This window comes from Dermacentor variabilis, chromosome 11 (assembly GCF_050947875.1).
Source record: "Dermacentor variabilis isolate Ectoservices chromosome 11, ASM5094787v1, whole genome shotgun sequence".
In the NCBI taxonomy this organism is placed as follows: domain Eukaryota; kingdom Metazoa; phylum Arthropoda; class Arachnida; order Ixodida; family Ixodidae; genus Dermacentor; species Dermacentor variabilis.
The window spans coordinates 90,312,075-90,338,767 of record NC_134578.1 but is presented as its reverse complement, the minus strand read 5'-3'; the positions used below and the strand labels follow the sequence as shown (position 1 = coordinate 90,338,767).

At 47.3% G+C, this 26,693-nt stretch overlaps 1 protein-coding gene across 1 annotated transcript in view; it reads right to left on the bottom strand.

Annotated features, from left to right (window-relative positions):
* The window catches only part of Tudor-SN (Staphylococcal nuclease domain-containing protein 1), a 60,579-nt gene that overhangs the window by 30,564 nt on the left and 3,322 nt on the right, over positions 1 to 26,693 (bottom strand). Inside the window, exons 2-8 of the mRNA XM_075674493.1 lie at positions 19,580 to 19,720; positions 16,794 to 16,911; positions 14,960 to 15,035; positions 8,197 to 8,452; positions 7,064 to 7,317; positions 5,625 to 5,715; positions 3,302 to 3,393 (exon numbers count right to left, since the gene is read on the bottom strand). Of these exons, the coding sequence (XP_075530608.1) occupies positions 3,302 to 3,393; positions 5,625 to 5,715; positions 7,064 to 7,317; positions 8,197 to 8,452; positions 14,960 to 15,035; positions 16,794 to 16,911; positions 19,580 to 19,720 (1,028 nt within the window). The remainder of the gene's footprint in view (positions 1 to 3,301; positions 3,394 to 5,624; positions 5,716 to 7,063; positions 7,318 to 8,196; positions 8,453 to 14,959; positions 15,036 to 16,793; positions 16,912 to 19,579; positions 19,721 to 26,693) is intronic.

Sequence of the window (26,693 nt, the reverse complement as noted above, 5' to 3'; positions counted from 1 at the left end):
AGATGCGACAAGGTGCAAGCCAACGCATTCCTACGTTTGTCTGATTAGGACTTTATCGTGCCCAAAAAACTGCAACCAACTACAGTAGAACCCATTGATACATTCCTCGCTGTTCTGTTTTCCCAGCTGCTACATCGCGTTTTCGTGGTCTCGACCTCTAAATACCATTGGCTCCTATGTACTATGCTCGCGCATCTTATGTGGCATTTGAAAGTGGCCGCCACGTAAACACAATGGTGCAGGAAGAAATTGACTCTTGCACATTGCAACAGGTGGCCAATTCGTTGCAGCAAGCGACTGAACTCTGCAATAAATTAACAAAGTTGCACAAGCCAGGCGTGGCACAAACATTGGGAGAAAGCATGCATAGTTGGAAAAGCATTTGAAAAATGCGCACAACGATTAAAATCTACCGGGAACCACGTGCACTAGTGCCAATTCCGCCAAGTACTACAGAGTTACATTTACTTTGCATCTGTCTTATTAGCATCTTACAATTGCCGATTCTCCTTGGTCAGCTTCACAGTGTTATGCAGTGAATCGTACACACATTATTGCGGTAGGGGCCACTGTCACAGAACGCCGTACGTGTCCTTTAATTGTACACGCATGCATCTGCCGTTCCTGGTCGCAGTATTTGCACCGAGACATTTAATAACTGCCCTGGCAGCCACTCTGACTGTTTCTCATGTTGCGCTGCGGCAATTTGTGCCCTTCCTCACGGTTACGTTTTCCAGACTTTTTTTTTTTCAATGGTCCCTTTAAAAACGTATTAACGGGGTTCTACTGTACTGAGAATGTGGCACCAAGTGACCCTTGGTTTTGGCTTCCCTAGGCACAAGCACTGAAAAAAAAAAATGGCCGTGGCTTGGCTTGGTTAAGCCTGGTGATTGCGAAGCAATAGTGACCGTAGCGCCCCTGGTGAGAGGAGCGGGAGTTAGGCCACCGTTGGTGGCTACCGCCTCGCCTCGCGACGGCGTGAGATGGGACCCCGTTTTTACACAGCTGGTTGACGTCACACCGACCGTAGAGCCCCTGGTGAGAGGAGCGGGACTTAGGCCGCCGTTAATGGCTACCGCCTCGCCTCGTGATGGCGTGAGATGGGGCCCCGTTTTTACACAGCTGGTGTGACGTCACTCTAGGTCACGTGGTGTGACGTCACGCAGCGAGGTCACGCTAAAGGTCAATGGTGCCTACCACCGCCTCGCCACGGAACGGGCTGAAGTGCGACCTAAAGTAGTATTGCTTCGCAATCAAAAATTACAGTAGGCGAGGTGTGCACAAAAGCTGCCAAGGAGAGCAGTCGCACTGGCTAGGAGAAGTCCCCTCTTCAATACGTCAGCTCCAGCCTGAAGTTTCTCGTGCGGTGACAAATTCGAAGTAGCCATCTGACTGTGACACTTTTGCAATGTTCGGAACACAGCTTTGATGCAGCATGAAATTAAAAATGAGATGTTGAGTACTAAGCATGTCATACGGCACAGTCTCTTGCTGCACGGCCTGCATTTTTGTGCGTGTGTGTGGGCGGGACAGAAAGGAAGGGGGGGGGGTCCACATGACTTTGACCCCACCTGGAGTTCTTCAATGTGCACCTTAAATCAAAGCCCATGAGTGCCTCTGCATTCCGCTCGCACTAGAATGCAGCCACTGTGACCGGGAATCGAACCCAGGACCTCGTGCTGAGCCACTAAAACCACTGTGGCAGGTACAGTGCAGTCCTTAGCACCTTTCCTCAACCTTTTTTGGTATTCTACAAGTTTCAGCTCAAATGAGTCATTACTGCACTGAACTGATAACCCCTGCCAGTCATGCATAAGCTCTAGTCTATGGAGTCCTCCTTGAGGTACAGTGAAACCTCGTTAAACCGTAGTTGGCCGGAGCTCGGGAAAGGTACGTACTAAACGGTAGTACTGTTTAACCGAATAGCATGAGATCGCCCACTTACCTGTCGAAAATGGAACTCAGAGAAAGTGCGATGAAAGGGGAAAAAACATGCAGTATTTATTCACTTCGCGCGACAAAAGCGTTATTTTCGTTTGATGCCGTGGTGGCCTAGCACGCCGACGACAGCGGCGTCGAACTTACTGAAGCTGCGTGCCAGCTTTTCAGCCAGCCCCCTCTTCTCAGCAAACACTCGCATGACAGATTCCTCGTTGGCGTTACGTATTCACCGTGCACGTGCGCAGTAGTGCTGCAGAAGTCCCGGGGGCGCCTTTTTCATTACGGGTGCCGGAGTTTGGAATAATTTTCATTTGGAATAGAGTTACGTTATCGCGCCCCTATTGTCGTCGCGACGATTGCATTCATGAGGCTGACGCAACGCGCAGCTTATGCCACTGTCGGGCCTGAATCGCTCGTGCTATCGCTTTCCGTGTCGTCCTCGTCACTGTCGCTAGTCGACACTTCGGCAACAACAGAGGCAACGATGGCGAAAAGTCGAACCTCGTAGCCGACATATCTTCGCAGTCGCAGCAGCGCTGCCGAGCAACTTCTTCGCATTCCAAATGCCACACACTGTAGTCAACAGCAGATCCCTGTTGCATGTCAGCGCCGACTTCTTCGTGTCACGTTCGATAGCATGGACGATGTCTAATTTTTCTTCTATGCTGAGCACCCGGCGTCTTTTTTATCCAAGCTTCGGAACGACGCGAGTACTCGCTTGCACGACGCCATAACGCTCTCTGGCACCGCGTCGAAATGATGTTGATGTTGATGTGGCTTCACGCGCAAACGCACAGGGCGCTTGGAGGCCGTTGTTCCGATCTCTGAGGCGTGTTGTTCTGCCGGGCCACCCGATGGAGACGGCGCAGCGCCGTATTTGCGCGACGAAAAGTTCAAACGCTACGTTTTAACCGATGCGTACGCAGTAAGCTGGTACGGTTTATGCGGATAGGAAACACATTATGTTCAATGGCCACTGAGTCGGGGATTTGACTTTACTACTTTTAAAACGAAACTACTGTTTAAGCGGGTACGGTTTAACGAGGTTTTACTGTATCAACAATATGGTCACGGTTTCAATTCCTGCCGCCGCCGCAGCAGCAGCATTCCAGTAAGGACGCAACGCAATAACACCTCTGAACTGCGCATTGATTGCATGTTGAACCCCAGGTGGTCGGAATTAATCCAGAGCCCTCATCATAAGAGCCCCCCCTTCACACACAATCATATCGTGGTTTTGTCAAGTAAAACCCGAGAATTAAAAATATTTTTTTTAGGTACTGAAAGTGGATAAACAAGAAATGACACAAGAGCACAGCACACCAAAATGTGCAGCCAAGTTGGAGGGATGCTCGCTCACTTTGGCGGCCGTATGCTGGAGAGGAAGATCTTGCGCAGCTCGTTGTCGCCAACCTTCACCACGAGTGCGTCGGCATTGATGACCTCCATGACCTTGAGGCACCATGCAAGGAAGGCAGTGGCCACAGTCGGCAGTCAGGCACACACAGAAGGCAACAAAACACTCGAGTACATGATCAGAGCACAACACTCGGGAGTCATTAAGGAGAAACATTAACCATTTCAATGTTTAAACATTTTTTTAAGAAAACGAACAAAGCTTCAGGATTCTTTCTAAAGGGATACAGAATAAAAATCCAAGAACATTGCGAAAGCACCACAACTGCATTCCTAAGACATGATTGCTCTTGTATATAGTCATTATTCGGGTTATTTTTGAGCAGATGGCGTTTTTCTTTTTTTACGCTCTGTGAGCGCCCACCAGGTCACACGCAACGCACTCCCGTCAACAAGCCGGCAGACCGGCTTGTTGACGTCGAACCCAGTTATAACAATACCAGTTTTAGCAATGTATCGGTTACAACAATGAGAAGCTGCTGCACAGTCAACTTCTGTACATTTTCCATAGTGAAATAACCCGCTTACTACAATACCCAGATGCCGCATTATCAGTTATAATGATGAAGTCTGGCGGTTGGGCGGCAGAGCCAAAAGGTAGTGAAATGCAAAATCCTCGAAGAGAAAAAAGAAAACGAGAAATTCAAACCGCTGGACAATGGCCTGCTGCCCCAACAGCCGCCGCGCGCTCATTTTCCAGACATCTCCATGCGCCTCTCCTCCGTCGCCCTTCCACCCCTCCGAACACGAATAGGCTGCGCCCAGAGCTCTGCACCGCGCCACCCTCCGAAACATGAATGCACCATGCCAACTGCCCTGCTCGCAGATTGCTCGCGTGTTGCTCGCTGGCTCCTCATTCAGTGCAGTTGCAAACAGCTTAATCGCTCACGTTCGTCTTTGTTGTTTGTGTCAAAATCGTTCCTGGCCACGTGGTTTCTCAGCCTCGTTTGACTAACAGTTGGCTTGACTCCCCGCCGAAACGGAAGATGGCTGTTGCGCCCGCTGATCATCGGCAATGCATGAAGTTGCCAATGAAAAGAAAGCGCACGGCTATAGAGTTGGAAACTAAGTGCTTCTAACCAATGAGACAATCGTCGCGAACATGCTTGCATTGGATAGCGATGGCAACGACACCAGCGATGACGTGGTAGGGCAGGCTGCCTCAACACTGTCCTCACAGGAGGTCCGGCAGATGATTATCTTCTCCACAGCTTCGTTTTCACAAGGAACCTTCCGCTGCACTACTTGGAACACCTGGATGCCTTGGAGAAGGGTGCTGGCAAGCTTTGCGTAAAGCATGCAAGGCTGACAGACAGACATAAGCTTTCCTCGTGCAAGCCAGTGAGAAGTACGTGGCGAGATGCTTGTGGCGATCTCTCCTCAGCGTTTCTTCTGGATTTCTCAAGCTGACAGATTGCCGCACCAGCCCTCTCGCAATTTTTTAGAAGGCCCCTTTAGGGGCCACCAAAGCGATGCCTCGGTGGTGCTTGCGTATCGCTTGCCACCATGACCCCTCTTTGCAGTTGTTATAGCAGTTTAATTCTTTAACACCGACAGCCGGAGCTTGTTACATGTGATCGGACCGCCCAGGAAGCAGTTAAACGAGTGAACACAATCAGCAGCCAGATGGAGGAAGGTGGTGGGGAGAGGCACTGGACTCCCCGCCATTATAGTTTTCTCACATCATGTCTGCCATCCCCCTATTTTGATTTTTTTCATGCAACCTGGTTACAACAATTATCGATTATAACAATGGAATTTTCTTGGTACTTGACTATTTTTATAAATGGGGCCAACTGTATACACATATCGCTTACAGTGCAGCCGCGCGAGATGAAATACCAGTTATAATGCAGCTGCTGGAAAATCCCCAACTCATCAAGCGGCTTTCTCAAAGGGGTGCACCATCTGGGGAAAATTAAGAGGAGGAGGCGCGGAACGTCCACACGAACGAACAAGGAAAGCAAAAAGCTACAGCAGCACAGGCAACTCCACATTGCATGCATGCTCTCGGCAGACACACGTGGGTTGCTTTTAGGCTGCCAAGGCAATGGCAGCCGGCCGCGTGCACACCGTCGCTGTTTGGCTCTTCAGTTCGTGTGCGGACAATAAATAGCTTTTTACGACTCCCGCACTGCGAAAAAGATCTTTTCCAGAATTTTGCTGCACGCTGTGGAACGAATCTGCCGCTCTATGATTGCAGAGTTATCCCGACATTTCCATCCTAGTGCCCACAAAACCAGTGAAGCCCCCATCTGAAGACGCACCTTTCCTTCAAACCGCTGCTCCTTGGCGTCAATGGGGATGCCTGTGGGCTTGTAGTCCTTCCAGAGCCGCAACCGCTTCTCCTTGGCCTCCCTGCGACAGGCACCATTGCAGCAGTCAGCACTCAACACTTGTTTGTTACCAAAACAAAAAAGTAGAAGCGTGCGAAGCCTAAAAAACTTTCTAGTGCAGCCCCGGCCGTTCGTGGTTGTCAGCACGGCCGAACACGTACGCACTCCGTACACCTTGTTTCAGAGGTAATCTGTCATATGTGCAAAAAGCAGGCGTGCTGAGATGGCATGGAATCACGTGCACCATCTTTGCACGCTTTTACTACCAGAACTCACGTTATCGCAACTTTTGAAGGCGCACTGAAGCAAGAGGCAGATGAAGCATTCGCCTCCCGCTGCCGGCACTTTTCATGGGGGCGCCGTCCCACTGCGGGTGGCACTATCAGCCGCGGGGCGGAGTGGATGAGGAAACAAGGCTGGCTTCACTTCGTCCCACCAGTAGAGGACATCGCCAACTCTCAAATTCAATCAAACGAATTTGTTAAAAGCGAAGCTTTGCGAACCTCGCCGGGTTTCGTGCCCGTGGGAGCTGCGGCCTGGCTGTTCTCTTGCCAAATAGGCCAACGAATCCCTGCGGACTATGTGTGTTGCTGGGTTCCTTACGCTACCACCAGATGGCGCTCGCCTCCATGCATCCGTGGCAATGGCGGCACCGACCGTGTGAGAAAAAGAAAAATAAAGTACCTGAAACCTCACCTTCGTGCATCTATATGCGCACGATAATGAAGCAGAGGAAGTAAAGGCTTCTTGCGGATAGAATGAATGCAAATTGCACTACGCACAAAGTGCATGCTGCCTCGGATTTGAAACCTTGATGTGTTCAAGGCGTCCGTCGTACTCACTAGTAGTCAGCAATTACGCTTGACAAAAGGTTCGGTATAATTTGAGCACGACCGCGCTTGTGTATGTATATATGTGCGTGCATGCATGCACTTGTGTTTGGAATAAGTGCTCTCACACAGCTTTACTGTATATATATATATCTGCTGCATTTTTCTCATTCAAATTTGCTTTCTTCAATTGCCTGATAATTCGGTAAATTTTGCTGCCCCTTCCTCATCGGAAAAATCCATCGGCAACTGTCCTTATTCGCATAGAAGGTCGAATTTCAATATATAATGAAGTAAATTGCCAATTTTCTGACTTGGTTAAATACACAGCGATTTCACTATGGTTTAGATCCTCTGGTGTGTGCAATGAAACATAGAACTGGAGCAAGAGGACCATAAATTTCGTGCTGGTGGCCACAGTAAATGTAAAGCGCAAGTTATGTACAATGAAGTGCGCTACATATGTCGCTCGGGAGCCTGAAAAAAAAAAAGGCATCACTGGCGACCATAGTGCTAAGCATTTTCCTCGTGCCAACTCACTTCTCGGCAGCTCGCAGGCGATCCGCTCCACCAGTGACCGAGGCGAGGCTCCAGTCGACGCAGCGGGCAAATCCCACTCTCAGCAGGTGCTCGGCAATGTTGCCGTTGGGATGCAGCACGGTGCCAAAGAAATTCTGGTTAGTGGCGCCCTCTAGGACTACCTCGACGTCCCGCTGCAGTAGTCTTGACTCGGTGAAGTACTTGGCCTCCTCCGCGTACTGGGACTCTGGCTCCCCAGGACGTGAAGACGGACACTGCACACAACACCGTAGAAGTTCAGCCACAGAGCTTCCTACGACAGTCACTAGGGGGAACCCTGGCGCTAGTTTCCATGGGAGCTGCAAGCACAGTCCGGCCAGCATGGAAGCAATGAGTAGTTACATGGATATGCGGGATAAGCCTGCAGCCTTGGGCGACCTGTACCTTCACACTGCCTGTCTTTTCAAAGTGAACAAGGCGGCGAGAACACAGCACTCGCGAAGCTCTCGGCTCAAGCCACACCCTGCCCCTTTCATAGATAGCTTTCAAGACGTGGGCTTGCGTGTCTCTTCAGCGCGCAGCAGCGGAAATGCATCGCGTGGAGCTATTAGCAGTCGGCACTTTCTTTCCGCATCGCAGATCGTTTTCAAGATATGGTCCACGTGGCCGTGCCATATGCGCAGGCCCTGCCGCTGTATGCTTGAGCTTGGTTCATAATGGTTCAACGCGGATGGATAAGGAGCAGATGGATAAGGCGTTAATGATGAAGGCCCTTCATGATCTGATGCAGCGTGTGCTTTCAGTGTCATGCGAGCTTTCGCAGAGAGGTGGGGCCTCGTGGACAAACTCGCTTGCGGCCTTAGCGAGTTCGAAGATGCCGCAGCAAGGCCGCCATGGCAGCAAGTGAAGGTTGCTGACTTTTTGCTGCCTACCCAAAAATAAAGCCTGTCTGAATGTGTGCGTTTGAGAGCATCGTGACATAGTACCTTTCCGGCTGGTAAGTAGCATCTGAACTGGCATTGGTAGTTAATTCATGCATCGTTTAGTGCGCACCTAAACATTGTTCCCGGCCGACTACGCATTAACGAGATTTGACTGTAGTCAGTTCACCCAGCTCAAATGGTCCCCGCGGCCCGGAGGGACAGCCCACTCACCCTGATGCCCGACAGCATGAGCGTGATGTAGTGGAAGTCTGGCAGCAGCAGCACCCGCACGGTGGAGCCGTCCCGCACGTGTTCGACAACCGCGGGCACGGGGTTCTTGCCCATCCGGTCGGCAAAGGTGCGTGGGTCCTCGCCGTCGCGCAGTGTCCATTTGACGTCGCGCACGTGCGACGCTGCGTCCGGGCCGTGCTTCCCTCGGCCCGCCGCCTGCGCTTCCTCATGCAGGTCCCGCAGGCGTTGCTGAGCCCTGCGTGATAACATTGCACCCGAACAGCTGACGTCCCAGCTTTGCAGAATGAAAAAAAGGAACGCTGTGCAGTTTACTTGCAACCACTCTTGAGAGACACTCTAAGGTCATGACCCTTGTCAACATTCCATGAAAATAATGTTATGTATCATACTTACTTGACTCTCATGCATCCTGGATTGTAAAACAGACGTCTATTCTTATAACCTGCAGCAGTTAGCTGTCTGCACAATGAGAAGAGAAAGACCACGATGCTTGCCGAGGGAATAACGTTGGTGAGAGGTGTACGCACCGAGACGAATGGCACTTAACCAAGCATGCTTACCCTTTAATGACAGCACATTAAAATATCCAAAATCAATGTTTATTTTCTATATAAACATACAAAACACACAGTAAGCATAATCAACGAAAAGAAAACATTTTGCGGGAACTTTTTCAGCAGTAAGGGGGTACCTCAGGCTGAAAGCTACAAGTGGGCTTCACCCTAGTCCATCTAAAGGGGCATACACACTAGTGGAAAAACACAGCTGCGGCAGGGCAACCGCACCATTGGCGACACGCCACTGCGGACAGCACAGCCTCCTCACCCCTTCTCGAACTCTCCATGTAAACTCAAGATGTCACTCACTGACTACGCAATGCAGCGAGAGCTACGGGTTGTGTAAACACATCAGAAGAAGCACTCCTCTATTGTCGGCCCCAAATCGCTCTCCGCGTGAAGCTGACTACATGGAAGCTTCATAAAAGGTTCAGTGGCGCACAGCAGACAAGCCCCTCTCTGTTTTCAAAACACACAGTCAGCTCTGGTCATGTTGGCACTGCTGTCCCTTGCAGATCGACCAATGGCCCAATTTATCTCTGGTGACGCCAGTTGAAATGCACTGTTGACGTCACCATGTGCCGAAAGGCACAGGAAAAGCCAGCAGAGAAACACAGAATAGTTTTTCATGCTTAGGATTCTTTGGATACTTCGAGCACTTTCCAGGGGCTATGCTTGTATCCGTGTTTGTACCTAAACGTCTTCCTGCCTACTTAGGCCATAATGTAGACCGTGATGAAATGTGCAGCACGTAGCACTGCTAAAAAAAACATTAAATTATGGGATTTTACATGCCAAAAACTACGATCTGATTACGAGGCACGCCGTAGTGGGGGACTCCAGAAATTTCGACCACATGGGGTTCTTTAACCTGCACCTAAATCTAAGTACACGGGTGTTTTCATATTTTGTCCCTCATCAAAACGCGGCCGCCGCAGCCGTGATTCGATCCCACGACCTCGTTGCTTGGCAGCCCAACACCATAGCCACTAAGCAAGCACGGCGGGTGCATCGCGCTACTGTGCCGAGGGGACAGGGTTCAAAACCAACGATCAGACCAACCTGGGTCGCTGAGTATGTGGCAATGTGTACATACGTGCCACTATTCAACGAACCTCTTCCACGCCGACATGGGTCACTAGATGCAGGACTGCATAGGGGGTCTCTGTTCGAATAAACTCTTTGATGCTGACTTAAAGTACTGGGTATGGGCCCAGTACTTTTAAGTACTGGGCCCATACCCAGTACCCAGTGTGTTGGTCTCCAATGAACCTCTTCGATGCCAACTTGAGTCAACGGGTATGTGCCAGCAGGTGTGTGCCGCCCTTCAATAATGACACTGACACCAACTTGGGTCTCTGGATATGTGCCGCTTTACGACGACGAAATGGATCTCTCAAATTTCTCCATTTCTGAGCAGAATCGAACCAATATCACAAAGGTTTGTCAAGGACAACAACCCGCCGCCTCACCAGGCTGTGCCCCAAATGCGCCGAGTATGTTCCGCTTCACAATGAACGCCTTTCACGGCAACGCTTTAGCGAGCTGCACCACGAATGCACTGGGCATGTGCGACCGAGTATGTGGCCAAGCGAGGGAACAATTCACACCGTTCATAGGCGCCAGAGCGCCACGCTCCTGTTCTTGGGGGCCACCGATGGACTACATGGACTACACTAGACGGCAGGGCATGTCCAGAGAGAAGCGCAAGAGAAGAGCCCGATTGCCACATGACGCCTTTCTGAGCCTTTGCACGCACAGGCACGTCGCGCATTTCGGGAGCCACGCACAGGCTTCCCGCGACGCTAGAAAGCACTAGATGTCCTTAGGGAACCGTGAAAGAGGATTCCCACTGTAGAACACGCCTCATACATAACTTGTTTTGACGGTGGCAATATGCTGTGTCACTATAATGAATCAATGCTAAACGCATTACGGTCAAAAGTTATCGTGAGACAGGCTGAATTTCTTCCTTTTACAGGGAATTGCAGAGAGGCACTAAATCAGTTTGACTTGATAAAGCAACCTTTCAGGGCTCTGGTTTTATTGATTTGTGGTGTCAGCATGTAGCACTACCGCACTCGCCAAGGATGATGGTCACGGCATTCTATACAAGATGTGCGCATTTTAAACGTATAAAGACATTTTAGAGGTTGTTTAGGGCGCCTTTTAAGGCTTCACAGCCCTTACGTCACAGTGGCACATCCCTTCTAGGGGACTGTTCAAGAATGGGCATTTACCGTACTTACTTGCATCTAATGCGCACTTATTTTCCGATAAAACGGGTCCAAAAATTGCGTGCACATTAGAATCGAGTACGACCCTAAAGGCTAAACACCACGCCAACGATTTTGTGCGCGACCGCAACGAGCGATGGATCAGGCCGTCGCTCAAAGTTCTGCCCAGTTCTGCCCCCCCCCCCCCCCCAAATCTAGAATTCGTCACTCATCGCCCGGAAGTGCTATGAGCAACTAGCCAATAGCGCGAAGCCGGAACTGGATGTACATCACTCAAGTACTACCGATTGTGGCACGGAACGAACAAACGATTGAGTTCTTATGGTGCAAGGATAAGAGGCTCCTGGAAAACCTTCAGAAATATTTTATGCTGCTTTTTACAGTAAAACACATCAGCTTAAGTTAATGAAGCACGCGTCCTGCTAGTGTCAGCACCTATATTGCTGCTCTCATACCGGCAACACTGGGGAGACTTCGCTCGAAGTCATCGCTCGCATGGGGTACGACTTGTAGGCGACGAGCGAACGCGACAGCCATCTCCATCGCGCCGCTGTCACGGGCAAGATCGCTTGCATGGGGTTTATACTTAAATCTGCATTACCATATTGCCATCAGCACTTCCATGTGGCCGCCTCGTACGAGCTTGGAGCCTAGCTGCCATAGCTTCTTCTATGTGTTGCAGTACGTGTGCTTAGGCAATGCTTCCTTTGGCTTAGGTTAGTGTACTGTCAGTGTTCCCATTTTCTGCATTTGCTCTATCAGCATGGAAGTGCCAACTGCAAGGACATGCAGAGTTCATCGCGATTTCGCAATTAACCCTTTGATGGTCAATGACATAAATATACGACGCCGCGAACAAGTCCGAAAATGGTCGATGCCATATATTTACGGCACCGTCTGTATGTTTAAAAAGCGCGCCAATTTCCTAACTTTTTCTTTTCTGTCATGTGCTGCCACTATGTGGGGATACACGGAATTTTTCTCACGCACCTCCCTCTCTCGGTTTTCGTTGCATGGTTTGTTTTAGCGCTAGTTTGCTCCCGTACGTCTATATACTACCGCTCGCGCATTGACATGTACGCGGGCGGGCGGCCATTTGGATTTTGTTTCGCGGACGGTTTCGGCTTTTTGCGCTTGAGAAATTTATGGCTATCTCGTTCCTAATCGCTCGTTTAGTGCTCCCAGGGGTGCACATAGGAAGGATGCCCCCATGCATGCCTTTCCATTTCTTTTCTTTTCTTTAAGACTCCCGAAAACTAGTTGCCCTAGCGGGTTGGCGATAAGATGAAAATTAGCTGAAGTTTGTTACATGGTGTTGCTTTTTTTGATGGGCACACAACCAAACAGTTTTCTTGAGTGCACGCACCTATGCAGTTCGATTACGCTATGGACGCACGTATTAGTGTAAGAGCAGGAACATTTGAGGCTTGTGAAATATTCTCGCATGCAAATTTACAAAGCCTTGAACTATGTGCATAAAAATGCATCAAATTTTTAATTCTGATAAGTTTATTTCCTTTTTTATTGTTGTTATTCATGAATGAAGAGTGCATATATACCAACGCAAAATATTGTTTTCTCACTTTACAGTCACCCTAGAAAAATTACGGGAATTTTTTTTCGAAATAACTCCTTATGAAGAATCGGAATCTGCAATAAAAAAGTCAACCCTGGGCGGTCGCATATGAGACCCTCAAAAAGCGACCCTCAAAGGGTTAAAAGCAAAGCGATCACGTGTGCAGAGACGGATGGAAATCGGGCAGCATCACGGGCATTCGGAGTTCCCGAAACGAGCGTCCAGGACTGGTGCAAACAGGAGAGGCGTTCAGTACCAGCAGCTACTATGTAAGCGGCGACCGTGTGGCCCCCATCGTGAAAGCGATCTGCAGTGGAGACAAGAGTCTACGCATCTAGGTGCACCGCGCTGTGTTCTCATCACTTAGTTCGCGTTGAAGCGAGAGGCCACACAAAGGCCGATTCCTGCGCTCCTGCCACCGCACTTCTACGCTCCAGCGTTTTGACAAAGTTCCCGCAGTCATTAAGTGAGACATGTTCATGTTTGCTTGTGCATGTGTGACACCATGCTTGTTAATTTAGCTTATAAGCGAATGTTTAAAAGTTTATACAGCCGATAAAGCTACTATCCTTACTTTTCACATAGCTGTCTACTAATTTGCTATCATAATTTATGCTTCCCCTTTCGAGCAAAACTGAGAATTTTTTTATATATTGCAACTTTAGTGCATTGGGAGTAAATCTTTGTTTTTGCCAAATGAGAGAAAGTTGTATTTCGGTATGAAAGAACGAAGTGTGTGGTACTGCAAAGGACATTTCATTTTTAGGTCACTGCAAACGGGCAGCGCATTACAATCGAGGGCACGTTAGAATCGGGTAAATACGGTAAGTGTGATGGTGCTTATGCAAGTACACAGCACTAAAAAATTTTTAGAGCGCAGCTCTCGGATACCCACCCCTGCGGCGAGCATCGGCCTAACTGCGCGAACGAGCACAGCGAAAGATGGAAGAGCGAATGCGGAGTGCAGCGGGGAATGAAAGGCGTGAGGAGGAAAGCAGAAGAGGATGGTATGGCAAGAGGGTGATAAGTGTAGTGCGGCAACGACGGCTACAAGACGGCACCAGAGTAGCATGCTGCAGTTGAAGAAAAAAGATGAAGAAAAAGAAAGAACAACGCTGTAGCGAGATGATGCATAGTCTAACTAAAGAGCATGCAAAGCAAATACTGCAGTAACTGACACATACTACTTAAAGGAGCACTAAGGGCAAATGTGGACTGTTAAAACACCATTCCAGAAACCTTGCAGCGCTTGTTTCAGGCCAAGAAAAAAAACCTAAGTTAGGAGGAAATCGCATTTGAAGGGTCCACATACCTCTAGTGCAATTCAAATCATCCACCCCTGAGTGGGTGATGAAATTCTGACATTGCATGTGCCATCACAGCTGTTTGTAGCCATCAGTGAGTAAAACAGAGCCTCACAGCCAGTGCTACGGTTTCTTGCGCAAAACGCAGAAGTGTGACCAGAAACAGCGCCAAGAGAGAGCCAACCATGTGATAGAGGAAGGCAAAGCAAGTGCACGCCAAATCGTAAACATAACCTGCAACACTCGTTGCGATCGGCCTCAATGTCTACTAGTGGAAGTATGCGAGTTTCGGGAGCTGGCAAAACCAGCACAGCACTACGCGATAACAAAACTACTGAACACGAAAGTGCAGACAGCGCAGAGTCGAGTGAAAACAAAGCTTTATCGCCCACCTGCGTCGTCAAGGGTAATGTCCAAAAAGTGATATTTTCTGCAAATCAACAGAAGGAGACAAGCAGCATTTTCCTTCGTCTTATTAAGCAATTTATTTATCTTTTTATTATTAGTGGTCGAGAACTAGTGACAGAATTATAATGAGGTGTCGCTACATCATTGGGCTACTACTTGAATGTCCCGGTGGAGTCTAAAATCGTGTTCTGCATTTACGTAAATTTCTCCATTACTAAAGCTCTGGCCTCTATGTTACTGACACTTCAGATGTCCTCGAGCATTAACATGTCACTTTAGCTTGACTTAATATTTGCCTTTAGTGTCCCTTTAAACTGCTGGTGTAAAGCACTGGCCGAGAGGTAACCGCTAATTTAAAGCACTTTTATGACTTCTGCTTGATGAGAACACTGACATAACAGAAATCCTTCTTTCTTTACAGACATTGTAGTTAGACAAAACGCCACAAGATGTAGCTACCAAACGCCACAAGATGTAGCTACCAACTTTGCTCTCCGGTAATTTGCAAACGGTAACAATTTAACGGACAAACTAAAGCCCTGTAACAGAGAGATGCTTCACAACAGGCTGGCCATTCGCAGACATGTCGTCTGCACGTGGCCACGTCATCTGCAGACGTGCAGCCTGCACAGGGTGAACCAACAAGAAGCGAGCACTCACTCTCCTTTGCCGCCAGTACGCACATCGACAAGGCCTGCACGCACCAGGGACTCGGCCATATTTTCGCCACTCGCATCTGCACAGAAAATTGGCATTGCCTGTCAGCGAGTACGGCGTGCATGCAGAAGGCTACTGACCCAAGCTCTTGCAACAGGTGCGGTACCAGTTTAATATACATCAGAGAGCTTTACCGTGTCTTCCAAGGCAGTACGGACTCGCAGAATACAGGAAACACCGGTAGTCGTATGCAGCACTGGTGGTACCGTCACGTGAAGTCAATGTCCACTTAGGGTTGCCAACCAACCCAAATTTAGCAGGACAATCCCAACTTGTGGGTAAAAAGTCCCGACTCCCAACTTGACCAAGTCGAGAAGGTAAAATGCCTTGACTTTTGCTTTCTTTTCTACTGAATACTTACTTTTCGTAATGCTTGACAGCTCTGTTGCACATTCTTCTTTTTTTTACTTATGTTGCTTTGTCAAACAACTGTGGTTTCGTTTCTGTTATGGTTGTAGTTATGTTGAAGGTACTAACTGTTCACAGAAGCCCCATCTCTAGTGGTAGCTGTGTGAGTCAGGCATATACTGCACTTTCCTTGCTGAAATCGCGACATGGTAGGACAAGAAAAATTTATGCAACGCTGTCGCACGTACAGACTGGCGGCTCCTTGTACTGACAGCCGCAAGTATGGCTGTTCAGCCCCAATGGTAATGATGAGCAGTACATGCATGCGCCTGAACTTCCTGTTTCTGGCTTCAAATGGCTTTGTGACTTAGCAAATGGCTCCTCTTTAACCAAATGTTGCGCAACACACACAAAAATTTACAATGACTACTAATGCGCACAGAGGCCAATCGCCTTGCTTCATTTAGAAAATCAAGTGCTGAGAAATTTAGAAAAATGAACCATGGTAAATAAGGTCGCAACAACATCTGAAAACCACAACCAAAAAGACAAAATAAATGCATATGCTGTATTTATTTGAACATAAGGCGAGGTTTTCTTTTCCCAGAATCCTTAGTCTCAATGTCACCCGCTGCCTTATATGCGAGGATAATAGATCCAGTTACCGTTTCAATATGGTGGCTACAGCGCCATATTTGCAGCAACCCAGATTTAGGATGGCAGCGTGAGTTGTAGCAGCCAATACACCTGAGCAGGTGAAGCTGTACTGTATTTTTGCGCATATAACTAACACCGAGAATTTTAAAAATTTTAAGGTCAAGATGGGGTGCAGGTGTGGCTTCACGTCTGTGGGCACCGATAATTCAGATTACTGCGGGAGGTGCCGATTATTCAGCATTTTGGGCAATCCCCACCGACTCTGAACAGCCTGTCAGCTAGTCCGTATAATCTTATGTGCATAATCTCTTCTTCTCGGCTCACCAAACTGCACCCTTGCCATATAATCAAACAAATACAGTACTAGCCACCATTCCAAAATGATCCGAACGACTGTAGCCCCTGAGTTCTCTATAAATGAGAAGGGGAACTGAAACGCCCAACTCTTTGTTACACACAGCCACATGAAGCGAAGGAAAGCAGAAGGGAAATGAACTGCCAGTTTTAACTGAAATTTCAAAAATTTATCCGGTAAAGGGAAGTAAAAGTGGACAAAAGAACAACTTCCCACTGGTGGGAGTTGGAACTCGTCCACATCATGCTTGTAATGCTCTTTCAATCGAGCTATGGCAATGGCTGTCTTCCTATGTGCTTTCTTCAGTATCTGTCTGTGTACACAATCTGCCCCTGGGAAAGTTTAGCCAGAGCCCTTCACGGAAACCTTATTTCCCAACGGAAAAAGCACCAGCCCAACACGGCTCGAGGAACATACCTTTGCCCAGGTAGAGTGTGACGTAATCCCTGTCGTTGACGCTGTACTCGATAGAAAAGACTACCTCCTGGCCGACCAGTTTCTTCCTCAAGAATTCACGGGCCTCCCACGCAAATGGCTGCACAAACAGACGATGAACACAAATATGCAACCCGTTCGCATCTCAATATATTATCCGAAACTTGTTGAACACATAACATTCACACAAAGTAGCATGATTCAGTAGATACTGCTGCTGTGTTGGCGTAGCGTTGTTGATCACCACGCAGCATTTGTTTATCTGCGCTATTTTACCTTGAACATGCCACACTTCCACAAATTAAAATATACTTTTCTTGAATATGACTGCGCTACCGAGCAATGTGGGACGTGACCTGTAATAAATAATTGATGACCTGAACTGGCAAGGCGTAAGCGTAGAGTTAAAGATTAATACCTACAAAGGACACTAAAGCAATATTCTACAGTTAAGCAAAGAAGCAAGAGTTTAAGATTGTCAGTCAGCCTCCTCAAGCAGTGAAGTCCATCCACTTAGACCGAGAACTGTATTTACTGTACTATAATTTGCATTTTATTTCCCCCGAAATGTACAAAAAAAAATTACATGCACGTTAGAATGGAAGACCAAAAGCACAATAGTGGCAAGCTATCATCGTTGCCACTGAAAGTTTCTGTAATCCAGTCCAATCCACACGTCACTGCAGCGGTTGCAGCTTTGTGCCAGCTTTATAAATTCGTTGGGCTGCCACAGTTTCCAAAGCATGAAAGACGTGTTGTACCCAAACTGCCATAGATGGCGCTGAAAATTAGATGTTCTGGGCTGTCAATAGTAATCAGGAGGCCTCCAACAATGACTATGAGTAATTAACGCCAAGTCGAGAATAAGCTTGGACGCGAAATATCTTTTTCCAAGTGGCAGCAGATTTCCATTCTTGTCTCTTGATAGGAAAAACTGCCGGGTAAACAGCCACGGGGATTGCACTTACCTAATGTCTTGAAATACGAAAACCAAGGTGCCCAGCACAATCGAGTGCACTGCATTTTTCATTTCAGGCTTCGAGAATCTGGTGTGTGATACAACAGACCCTTTTTGCGATTCGTAAGTGCACTTCCTTGGACTTCACATTTGCCCAGCTAATGGCGGTGCCACTCATCATTCAAACAAATACAAAGTTGCTAGCTGCACATTTGGGGCCTGTCTTTCGGGCATGGTTTCATCGCGAGAGCCACATCGACATTTTCCACGCTGTAGTATACAAGGAAACTGTGCTTGCACGCACTGTTTGCAAAAATGACTACACAACCATTATTTGAGTGAATTGTATCGCAGGAAAGCTAGCCTTAGTTATTAAAGGGTTCTGTCGAGGGCCAGTTAGAGTTGAGTAAACAAGGTAGCTTGAGAGCCCCAGCTCATGAGAGCCATACCTGCAGAACGTCGGCAAATGCGCAACATGTCATTACGTACAGCCCAGTGCAAGGACAGCATGCAGGGCGGGCAAGAAGAGACAGTGCTAGTTACAGCTGAACCTTTGCTGGACACTGTTCGTCAAAATTACGCGGGCCACATCCTGGGAGTTATGGGAGAGACAGCAGCAGTGGTGAAATGATAAGAGCGTCTGGCTCATATTCGGAAGGTACTAGGCTCGAATCCTGGTGCCAGTGGAAACCCACCATTTGTTTTTTTCTAATGGGTAGAGATGTACCACGACCTGGCACTTGGTTGTTTATAGTATGGGCTCTCATCTTGAAACGGGGCCCTAGGGAGATTTGCGAGGGCGTCTGGGGGCCCCCAATCTCCACCACAGCATTGGTGAAACAGTCGAGCATCTGCCGCTGTTATGGGAGGCACACAAGAGCTGCTGCCGGATATTTACGAGTAAAATAGGTAATGGCATGCTCCCGAATAGGTGCTCGGCACCTACGGGAGTTCCACATGCTTGAAAGGACACCCACCTATTGGAAAGTTGCCGGCATGGGACCGCCAGACTCCTTTCTCGTCACAACTTTTACTCCCTCTTAAATGATGGAAGTTTGGTCATCATTCCAACAGGCTGGTGCAATGGAAAGGCCGTGCTGGACATCAGTCCGTAGACCTCACTTACTTATTCAATCGGTAGTAGTGACGAGCAGTGTGTGCGAAGGGCAGGGATGCCTATCAACGTAACCTTATGACTCGCGCTTACTGGGAATTCCTTGTTCAATGGGTACAATTGCAAACCTCTATGCCAATCTCAAAAGAAGTTCCACAGGTTACCGAGTCTTTTCGGACTGGGATAAAGACACGCTGCTTCCTTCAGTGTAGCATGCCTGCGGCCACGGACGTCTAAGGGCATCACAGACCTGTTATTGCTCTGTTTCGTGTGGCTAGGAGCCACTTGCCCCTCTAAGAAGGTTGTACGGTGCTGGGAACCCAGCACCTATTTAATAGGCTTGAGTCTCATTCGTTATCGGAATTAACCAGACAATTCATAACATCAACTAAAAGCGGCCATGCACCATCATCCACCGAATCAAGAAAGAGCTCTTAATCTGTTCTTATGCTGTTTAAGAGAGTTACTGTTATGTGCCATGGAACCACACCAAACAGTCAAGACACATATGGCGAAGGCACAGAGTAGCCCGTACACTTTCAACAAAAGCTGTACATGAAACAGTGCCACTGTGTAACTTCTTGGGGTTTCTTTTTTTTTTTTTCTAGTTTCACATCCTGCACGCTTGCTTTTCGCCACACTAACATACACCAACCAGCCCTCTAGCGCGGCCTTTTTTGACAACATGTCACACACCTCATCTCGTGTCTCAGTAACCGTCTCAGTGGGACGCTTGGCAAGCTTAGGCGCAGTGATGTTGGAGATGTAGATGGTCTTCTCGGGGGGAGGACCTCCGCGAGGCTGCCCGCGGATCACTACGGTGTCACCCGAGAGCACCTGCAAACACAGAAGGACATTTGGCCGCATGTACACAACGACGACTCAACCCAGAACCAGGCATCAATAAACCACAGATCAATCAAAGAAAGCACACACACAAACACTGAAAAAAAAAAAGGAAGGAAGAGGGCCTTAAAGTGACTGACAAGTAAAAGAAAACTCAGAAGAAATGGTAGGAGGATGATTCTTAATGGCAAGTGATATAGCTTCCTGGTGGGTCGACTTATATATGCTGCTGGGACATTCATCACACATCACACCAGCTTGCAAATCCAGCTGCACTCTTTCTACTAGCTCTACTACAAGGCGTGTGGTGCCTGTGACGTATCATATTTACATGTCTGAATGTAGGTGGTCTTTAGCCACGCCTTGGAACAGTATGAGAAACAGGCCGATATATTCATTCTCCCAGTACCTATGATCATACCATAAAATGTGCTGTGGCCAGTACCTCATGAAGTGCTGCCCATGCCGCAAGAGCTCAAGCACCCATGTAAATGCTACTGCAATAACATGCAGCGCCTAACACACCTCAAAGGGAGTAGCACACACCACTTTTGCGCATTCACCCACTCTCGCATTACGGGTGCCCAATTCTCATATCCATTTCAAGTGCCAATTACGGGTGTGCTAAAATTATTCGCATGTTTCTTGCATCACCACTAAAACCGTATAGAAGCAGAATAGATTAAGTATTTGAATTCTTCAGCTAATTTTGCAGCACCCAAAAATGAGGACTCCACACATGGATACACAATCAGTGATTCCCCAAGCAGTGTACCTAAAGAACATGAAACAAATTTGCCTTATTTATATTGTCATGACAATATTGTCATATTGTCATGTTTTACTGAGAAGTGCTTTGCAGCACTTCTCAGTAAAACATGGAACACTTACGTGGCTAACGACAGCACAGGAAAAATAGTGTGGGAAGAACAAGTCACGATGGAGTTACAGCTTGCCCATATATACGTAACACCATTTACGGAATAAACGAATACCGATCCATATCTTAAGCCCCTAATAATGTGACTAACAAGGCATCGTCAAGCACATTCATTAACCCCATCCTGCTCTAGAACAAACATTTTTAAGCACTCTCTCTTTCCCGCAATAGTAACTACCTGGAACCAGCTTCCACCATACTTACTAAACAATACCGAGAGATTTGATAATTCGCCGTCATGATTTTGTTATTTTTGTGTACCAAATATTTTGGGAGGTTTATTTCATTGTATTGTACTACACCCTCCCTTTCCATTTCGATAGACCTGTAATAACTTGCTGTCGCTATTTTTATGTACTGAATATTATGTCTCAATTTATTTCATCGTATGTCGCCCCCCCCCTCCCCCTCTCTATCCCCTATGGTAACTTGGGGTTGCGATTTTTGTGTTATTTTGGTGCGCGAAATATATTTCTTGATTTCTTTCACTGTGTATTGCACCCCCTGCCTGGGCCTGACAAGGGCTGGAAGTATTGTATCAATAAACAAAAGTAAACAGAATATAGTTGATGCAGCATAACACTGGTGGGACCACCTTGCAATGCTGTGTTAAACTAGGAGGCGGAGAACTGGGGGGCCCAATATTTTTTTAGTCACAACCTTATGAAGCCAGCAGATAATGAAGCCAAGGAAAGCATAGGGAAAATTATTTGCTCTTTAAATTAGAATGTAGAAGTGATAAGGCAAAGGAAAATGATTGTGAACGATGAAAACAACTTGCCGCTGATGGAAGCCGAACCCACGCCCTCCCGTGCTTATTATGTGCATTTTACACAACTGTCACAGTTTTTATTGCTGAGTTAGAGTTGTAAACTTCGTAGACGAATTTTTTTCTATTATGTGCATTTCAACATTTCTTTCTTTTTGACAGGCTAAACTAAGAATTGCCTTCCAGCGATCCCTAGACTAATTTGTTCTTTTAAAGCAATAAATCTCAATGGTGCAGTGGTTGCCGAGGAAAATTCTTTTTTTCATTCCCAGGTATTTAGGTAGGAGCCGCCGAGCTAAATAAAGCGTCCTCGTGGCATCAACAACACTATTGTGATGTCGTGACACTGAGCTAATCTGCCGACATCATGTCCCAAAGAAGCTAGGTACAATGTCACTTATGAAATTTTTGTACAAAAATGCTCTGCACATTTCTTCTGGCTGCATGCGGGTGTGGCAATTTCAGCAATGGTAGAAACAAGGCGAGCCAGTGCATGTGTTAGACGCTTCCCCATGCGGGTACTAAAACCAAAACTGGGTCACAGTAAAATGTACTGCAGGGAATTATTTAAGCCACTCCTACATTCACCAGTATTTTGGGGGCTACTGCCGCCTGTATCGCCAGTGCTACAGACACACCAGAAACGCTTTAATCTCACAGCAGTTAACCGAGAAGAGAGGACAGTGTCTGACAGTGTCAATGTAATCAGTGTCAATGTAATCAGCTGTTTCTCGTGAGGACTGTGTCGAGTTGCTGTACAAGCATGGCTTATTTCTGCAATAAATGCTGTCCAAAAATAACGCTTGCACCATCTGTCCCTTTCTTTATTCGCGTTTTATCTGCACTTTGCAAAATTTAGTTGTCCTCGTAAACTTGCACTGCGATGCCCACTCGTTTACAGGGCAAGTGCAAATTAGTCATAGAAAGCATAATCGGCTACTTCTACTACTCAGACTAGCACAAATATCTTGGTACACCCGGAATAATGTGCAATCGTAATTTTCTTCAGAGCACAGAGTTTTGTACCAAACTACAGTGGCAAAATGTAGCGCAAGCGTCCAGTGCAGCTACAAGCACAGCGATTCAGTTAGCATGGGAGTGATGACTAGTACATAGATATGCCTGAACAACGCTCTTCTGGCTTCAAATAGCTTTGTTTGTGGCAGCATAAAAGCCCGTCGCGCACCCGGGGGCAAAGCAATGAGTCTGGCGCTTCGTATTCGCAGACGTCTGCAGTCAAGTCATCAGAGCACACAGTGGGTTCACAAGACAGGCAGATGAAACAAAACACACTGCGAAGGCTGTCGAACAAGGTGGGGAGCAGCAAAACGACAGATTTCTCCGACCAACTACACACCTTCGCCGGCCTTCGGTACCCATGCCGCAGGAATACACGCATCCGACTGAGAACTTGCGCGCCACCTGGTGCTGTCATGAACTACTGCTGCCTGCGCAGCGCGCCCTGCTGGCCGCAAAGCTCCCACCTCCCCTTCTAGTCACAATAACTAAGGTGAGACACGTTTGACTGGTACGGGAATGATGGATGCCACTTGGTCGCCGACCTCAACGCTGGGACTGAGAGACTCCAGTGAAAGTGGATTCTGCACCACTCTGTTATGGTTGCTGCCGGCTGCCAATTGACAGGCAAGCCAGCTAACTGTTCGGACATCCCAGAAGCCAAGACAAGCCTATTGGGCAAAGCATGACACCTGTCTACAAGCATCTCCTCCTTTCTCTGGGGCAGTGAACTGAGTGCACCTGGGGGTCTTTCTCCAATTACGTTTCGTGGAAAAAGGTGCTGGAGTGATTGCGCACAACCTCGCCTCAAAGCAGAGCTTTAGGAGACCACGAATGCTCCGAGTGGAGGAAGGTGTGACCGCGAATTTCACTGGCCTAGGGATCTAGGGAGAACAGAGGGTACTTAAGCGGACTTCTTCAGCTCCTCGGGTGTGCTCTGGTGCCCCGTTGTGTCCTGACGTGCTCTCTGAGAAAAGATGCAGTGTGCTCTGACATGTAGCTCATGCTATCAGAATGATGTACTGCGCTCTGTGTTCTGGCCTGTACGAGTATCCCTTGTGTTGTAGATAAGTTTGCCCCTCCTATGTAAACAAACCCCCCTGTTTCGTTTCTCCAAACTCTTGACCTCGTACTCATCGCTAAAGAAGCAACCCTCGTCAAGCGGACTCAGACAACGGCATGGGCCCGCTTAGACTCCGTGTGACGTCGCGGTAGCGTAGGCTAGAGAGTGCCTCGCAGATGACGCCAGACTCCAAGGCCACGATCCCCAAACACTACAGTATTCAGTAGGAGCATGCGGTTGGTTATGCCATGAAGCACAACACTCAAAATTAAAGATACTTTGTCGGATCCCTTCTGAGACGATTATCAGAAGACACAGCTCCTAATGTGCCAGTGCTGAATCTACCATGTCGTATTGTAGTAAATCTCACTTCCAGGATTAATTTCACTGATGTTCTCTATAAATCATTTGAGTGCCATGGTGATTTACTTTGCACAAGCTTACTGCACATGGTTGCTTTATAACTGTGCATGTTATATCCCAATAACATGAGGGCACTAACTATGACGATCTTCAGTTACTACCTGTCGCAGTTATGCTTGATTATAAGCAAAATTTGCCCTTACTCATAGGAGTAGTCAACCTAATTAAAGAGTTAGGTTTGTAAGCCTAGTATTCTTCAACTGCAGTAGGTGACAACTCAGATGTAGCTTACTCACGATTAGCGTGCCCGTGTAACAAGAGTATAACACAAAGACATTCGACAATGTTGCTTTATCATGTCGCTTTCATTTGTCATCCTGTCCACACTAAGCTTTATCATGTACAGGAAATAGCATGCAGGCTAAAACTGATCATACACTTACAATACATATAACTGACACTGATCATACAAAATTTTCAGGAAGCTGTGTTCCAGTTAGCCAGCTTCCCCACAAGGGACCCATGTTTAACTAGAGCTAGACACAACAAGCATAGATGATAAATAAAAGGAAGCTACAGCGTCCCGACCACCACCCAACTCAAAGTAGCTCCTCATGTAGATTAAAAATACATTTTAATAACAAATTCTAAACAAATTTTCTGTTTCCGAGTTCCCAAGTGAACTAACGCAGCACAATTAAATACAGCTACTCGAAGTACAAAGAAAAGAAATTAGATTATGGTTCCTTCGCATGCTTATTAATAATGTACTAGCAAATGAACTCTCACCGTTCCTGTCCCTCTTAAAGGAGTACTGACATAAAATTCTTTCGGCTCTGTTTTTTCGCATTTCATCAATGCCTATTGACCCAGTGACCCCACTGAACTCGTTTGGTCCAGTGCACGACAACTGTTTAGTTATATCCTGGTATCTCACCAATAGTCTTAGTTTTGATTTCAAAGCACATTTCATATCTGTGATGCAAGAGGCATGCTTGTAAGCAGCGATGCTCATGCGATCGCGCAGTCCAGTGACACACGCTAGCGCACCGTCTATTATGCAATCTGTGCTCCTATTCTGTCTGCTAGTTTGGTGGGAAGCCTGTGCCTTGCTGCCCCATTGTAATGCTTCATAGTACAGAAGTCCACTTTGCAGTGAGATCTTGGCATCAGAAAGTTGGCCACCTTTTAGCACGTCTGCAAACTTCCTACCGTTTGCAGTTTGTTGAGTAACTGAAGAGGTGTACTACAGATGATGACGACAATTTATTGGCACCCCTTTTGAAATGGGGCAGTGACAAATATTCGGCTAGCCTAGCACCCAGTATGAACAATGCTGGTAGCGACATCTGGTCACAGTTTCTAACCAAAGGATACACAAAACTGATACAGCAACTTACACGCTCTGCCCAACTACTGGTGTAAAGCATTAGAAGAAAAATAATCTTTATTGCACCGCAAATTTATAATTTCCTTCTACAAGAACACAGACAAACAAAAAAGATATAAGTGCACTGTAGTCCGACAAATCATCACAAGATATCGCCACCAGCTTTGCTCTGCTGGTAACCTGGTAATCCGTGAACAGTAAGAAGTTTGCATGTATGCTTCATATAAGTGCATGCACATATGAGATATGGCAGAAATGTAATGAGACTGACTTTTTTCCAAACAAAATCTCTTATTTTTACACAGCGATGTTATCTGCTTCAACTGGAATACACTCCCTTGGATGTTTTCGACACTACCAAAATGGTGTCCTTTCAAGTGGGTTTTGATCCTGGGGAACAAAAAAAAAAAAGGTCACACGGAATAGACCAGGCAAACAGGTGGGGCTGAGGAACCACTGGAATTCTTTTTTTCGTCAAAGACTGTCTGATGGGGATGGCCGTGTGACAGGAAGCGTTGTCATGGTGGAGCATCCAAGTGGCCGAAATGTCCTGTTTGACACGAAGCATCCTCTTTCTGGGCCTTTCAAGGACTTCTTATAAAAACTTTATAAAAAACTTGGTTGACAGTTCATCTTCCGTGCACAATTTCTGTGTGAACGATCCCCCTACTGTCAGAAAAAGCAAACCAGCATCGACTTGATTTTTGGTTTGCCCTTGCTCATTCGAGCCTTCTTTAGCCAAGAAGCGTCAGTGTGCCACTCTTGACTGACGTTTTATTTGTGGATCCTACTCGAAAATCCACAATTCATCACCAGTGATCACATGACTAGAGAAGCCTGGGTCATTTTCTATCCTGTCGATAAGGTCAAGGCACACATTCTTCCAATTGTCTTTCTGTTCAATGGAGAGGTTTTTTTGGCACCAACTTGGCACACACCTTTCGCATGCCCAAATTTTGAGTCAAAGCGATCCAGATTTAACACACTACTAATCAGTCTCAATGTTAGTCGACAGTCTGACCTTTCAGGAGTCCTCAGTCTTTCCACACCTTCCTCAGCTTTCGATGCTGGAGGCCTCCCTGAGCGAGGTTCATCTTCCACTGTTTCCTGGCCCTCCAAAAATGTTTGTGCCATCAAAAAACTTGTGCTCTTGATAGGGAATGTTCCCCAAAGGCTCACTGCAGTGTTTAAAGCAAAGATTTCTTTGCCTCTTCCTAGGACTTTCCCACTGCTGCTGCTGCTGTAGGCTGCTGTGGGTGGCTCAGAACGTGTATATAGATGACAGGCGGGAGTCAGAGAGGAAAGAGTACAGGATAAACTCATTTTCATCCCACTGCGACAAATGCGCACAATGCCCTCTGGAGCTCCGCGGACGTCACCACATTAGCCACATGACCGCCGTAATTATCCATGACTTCTGTC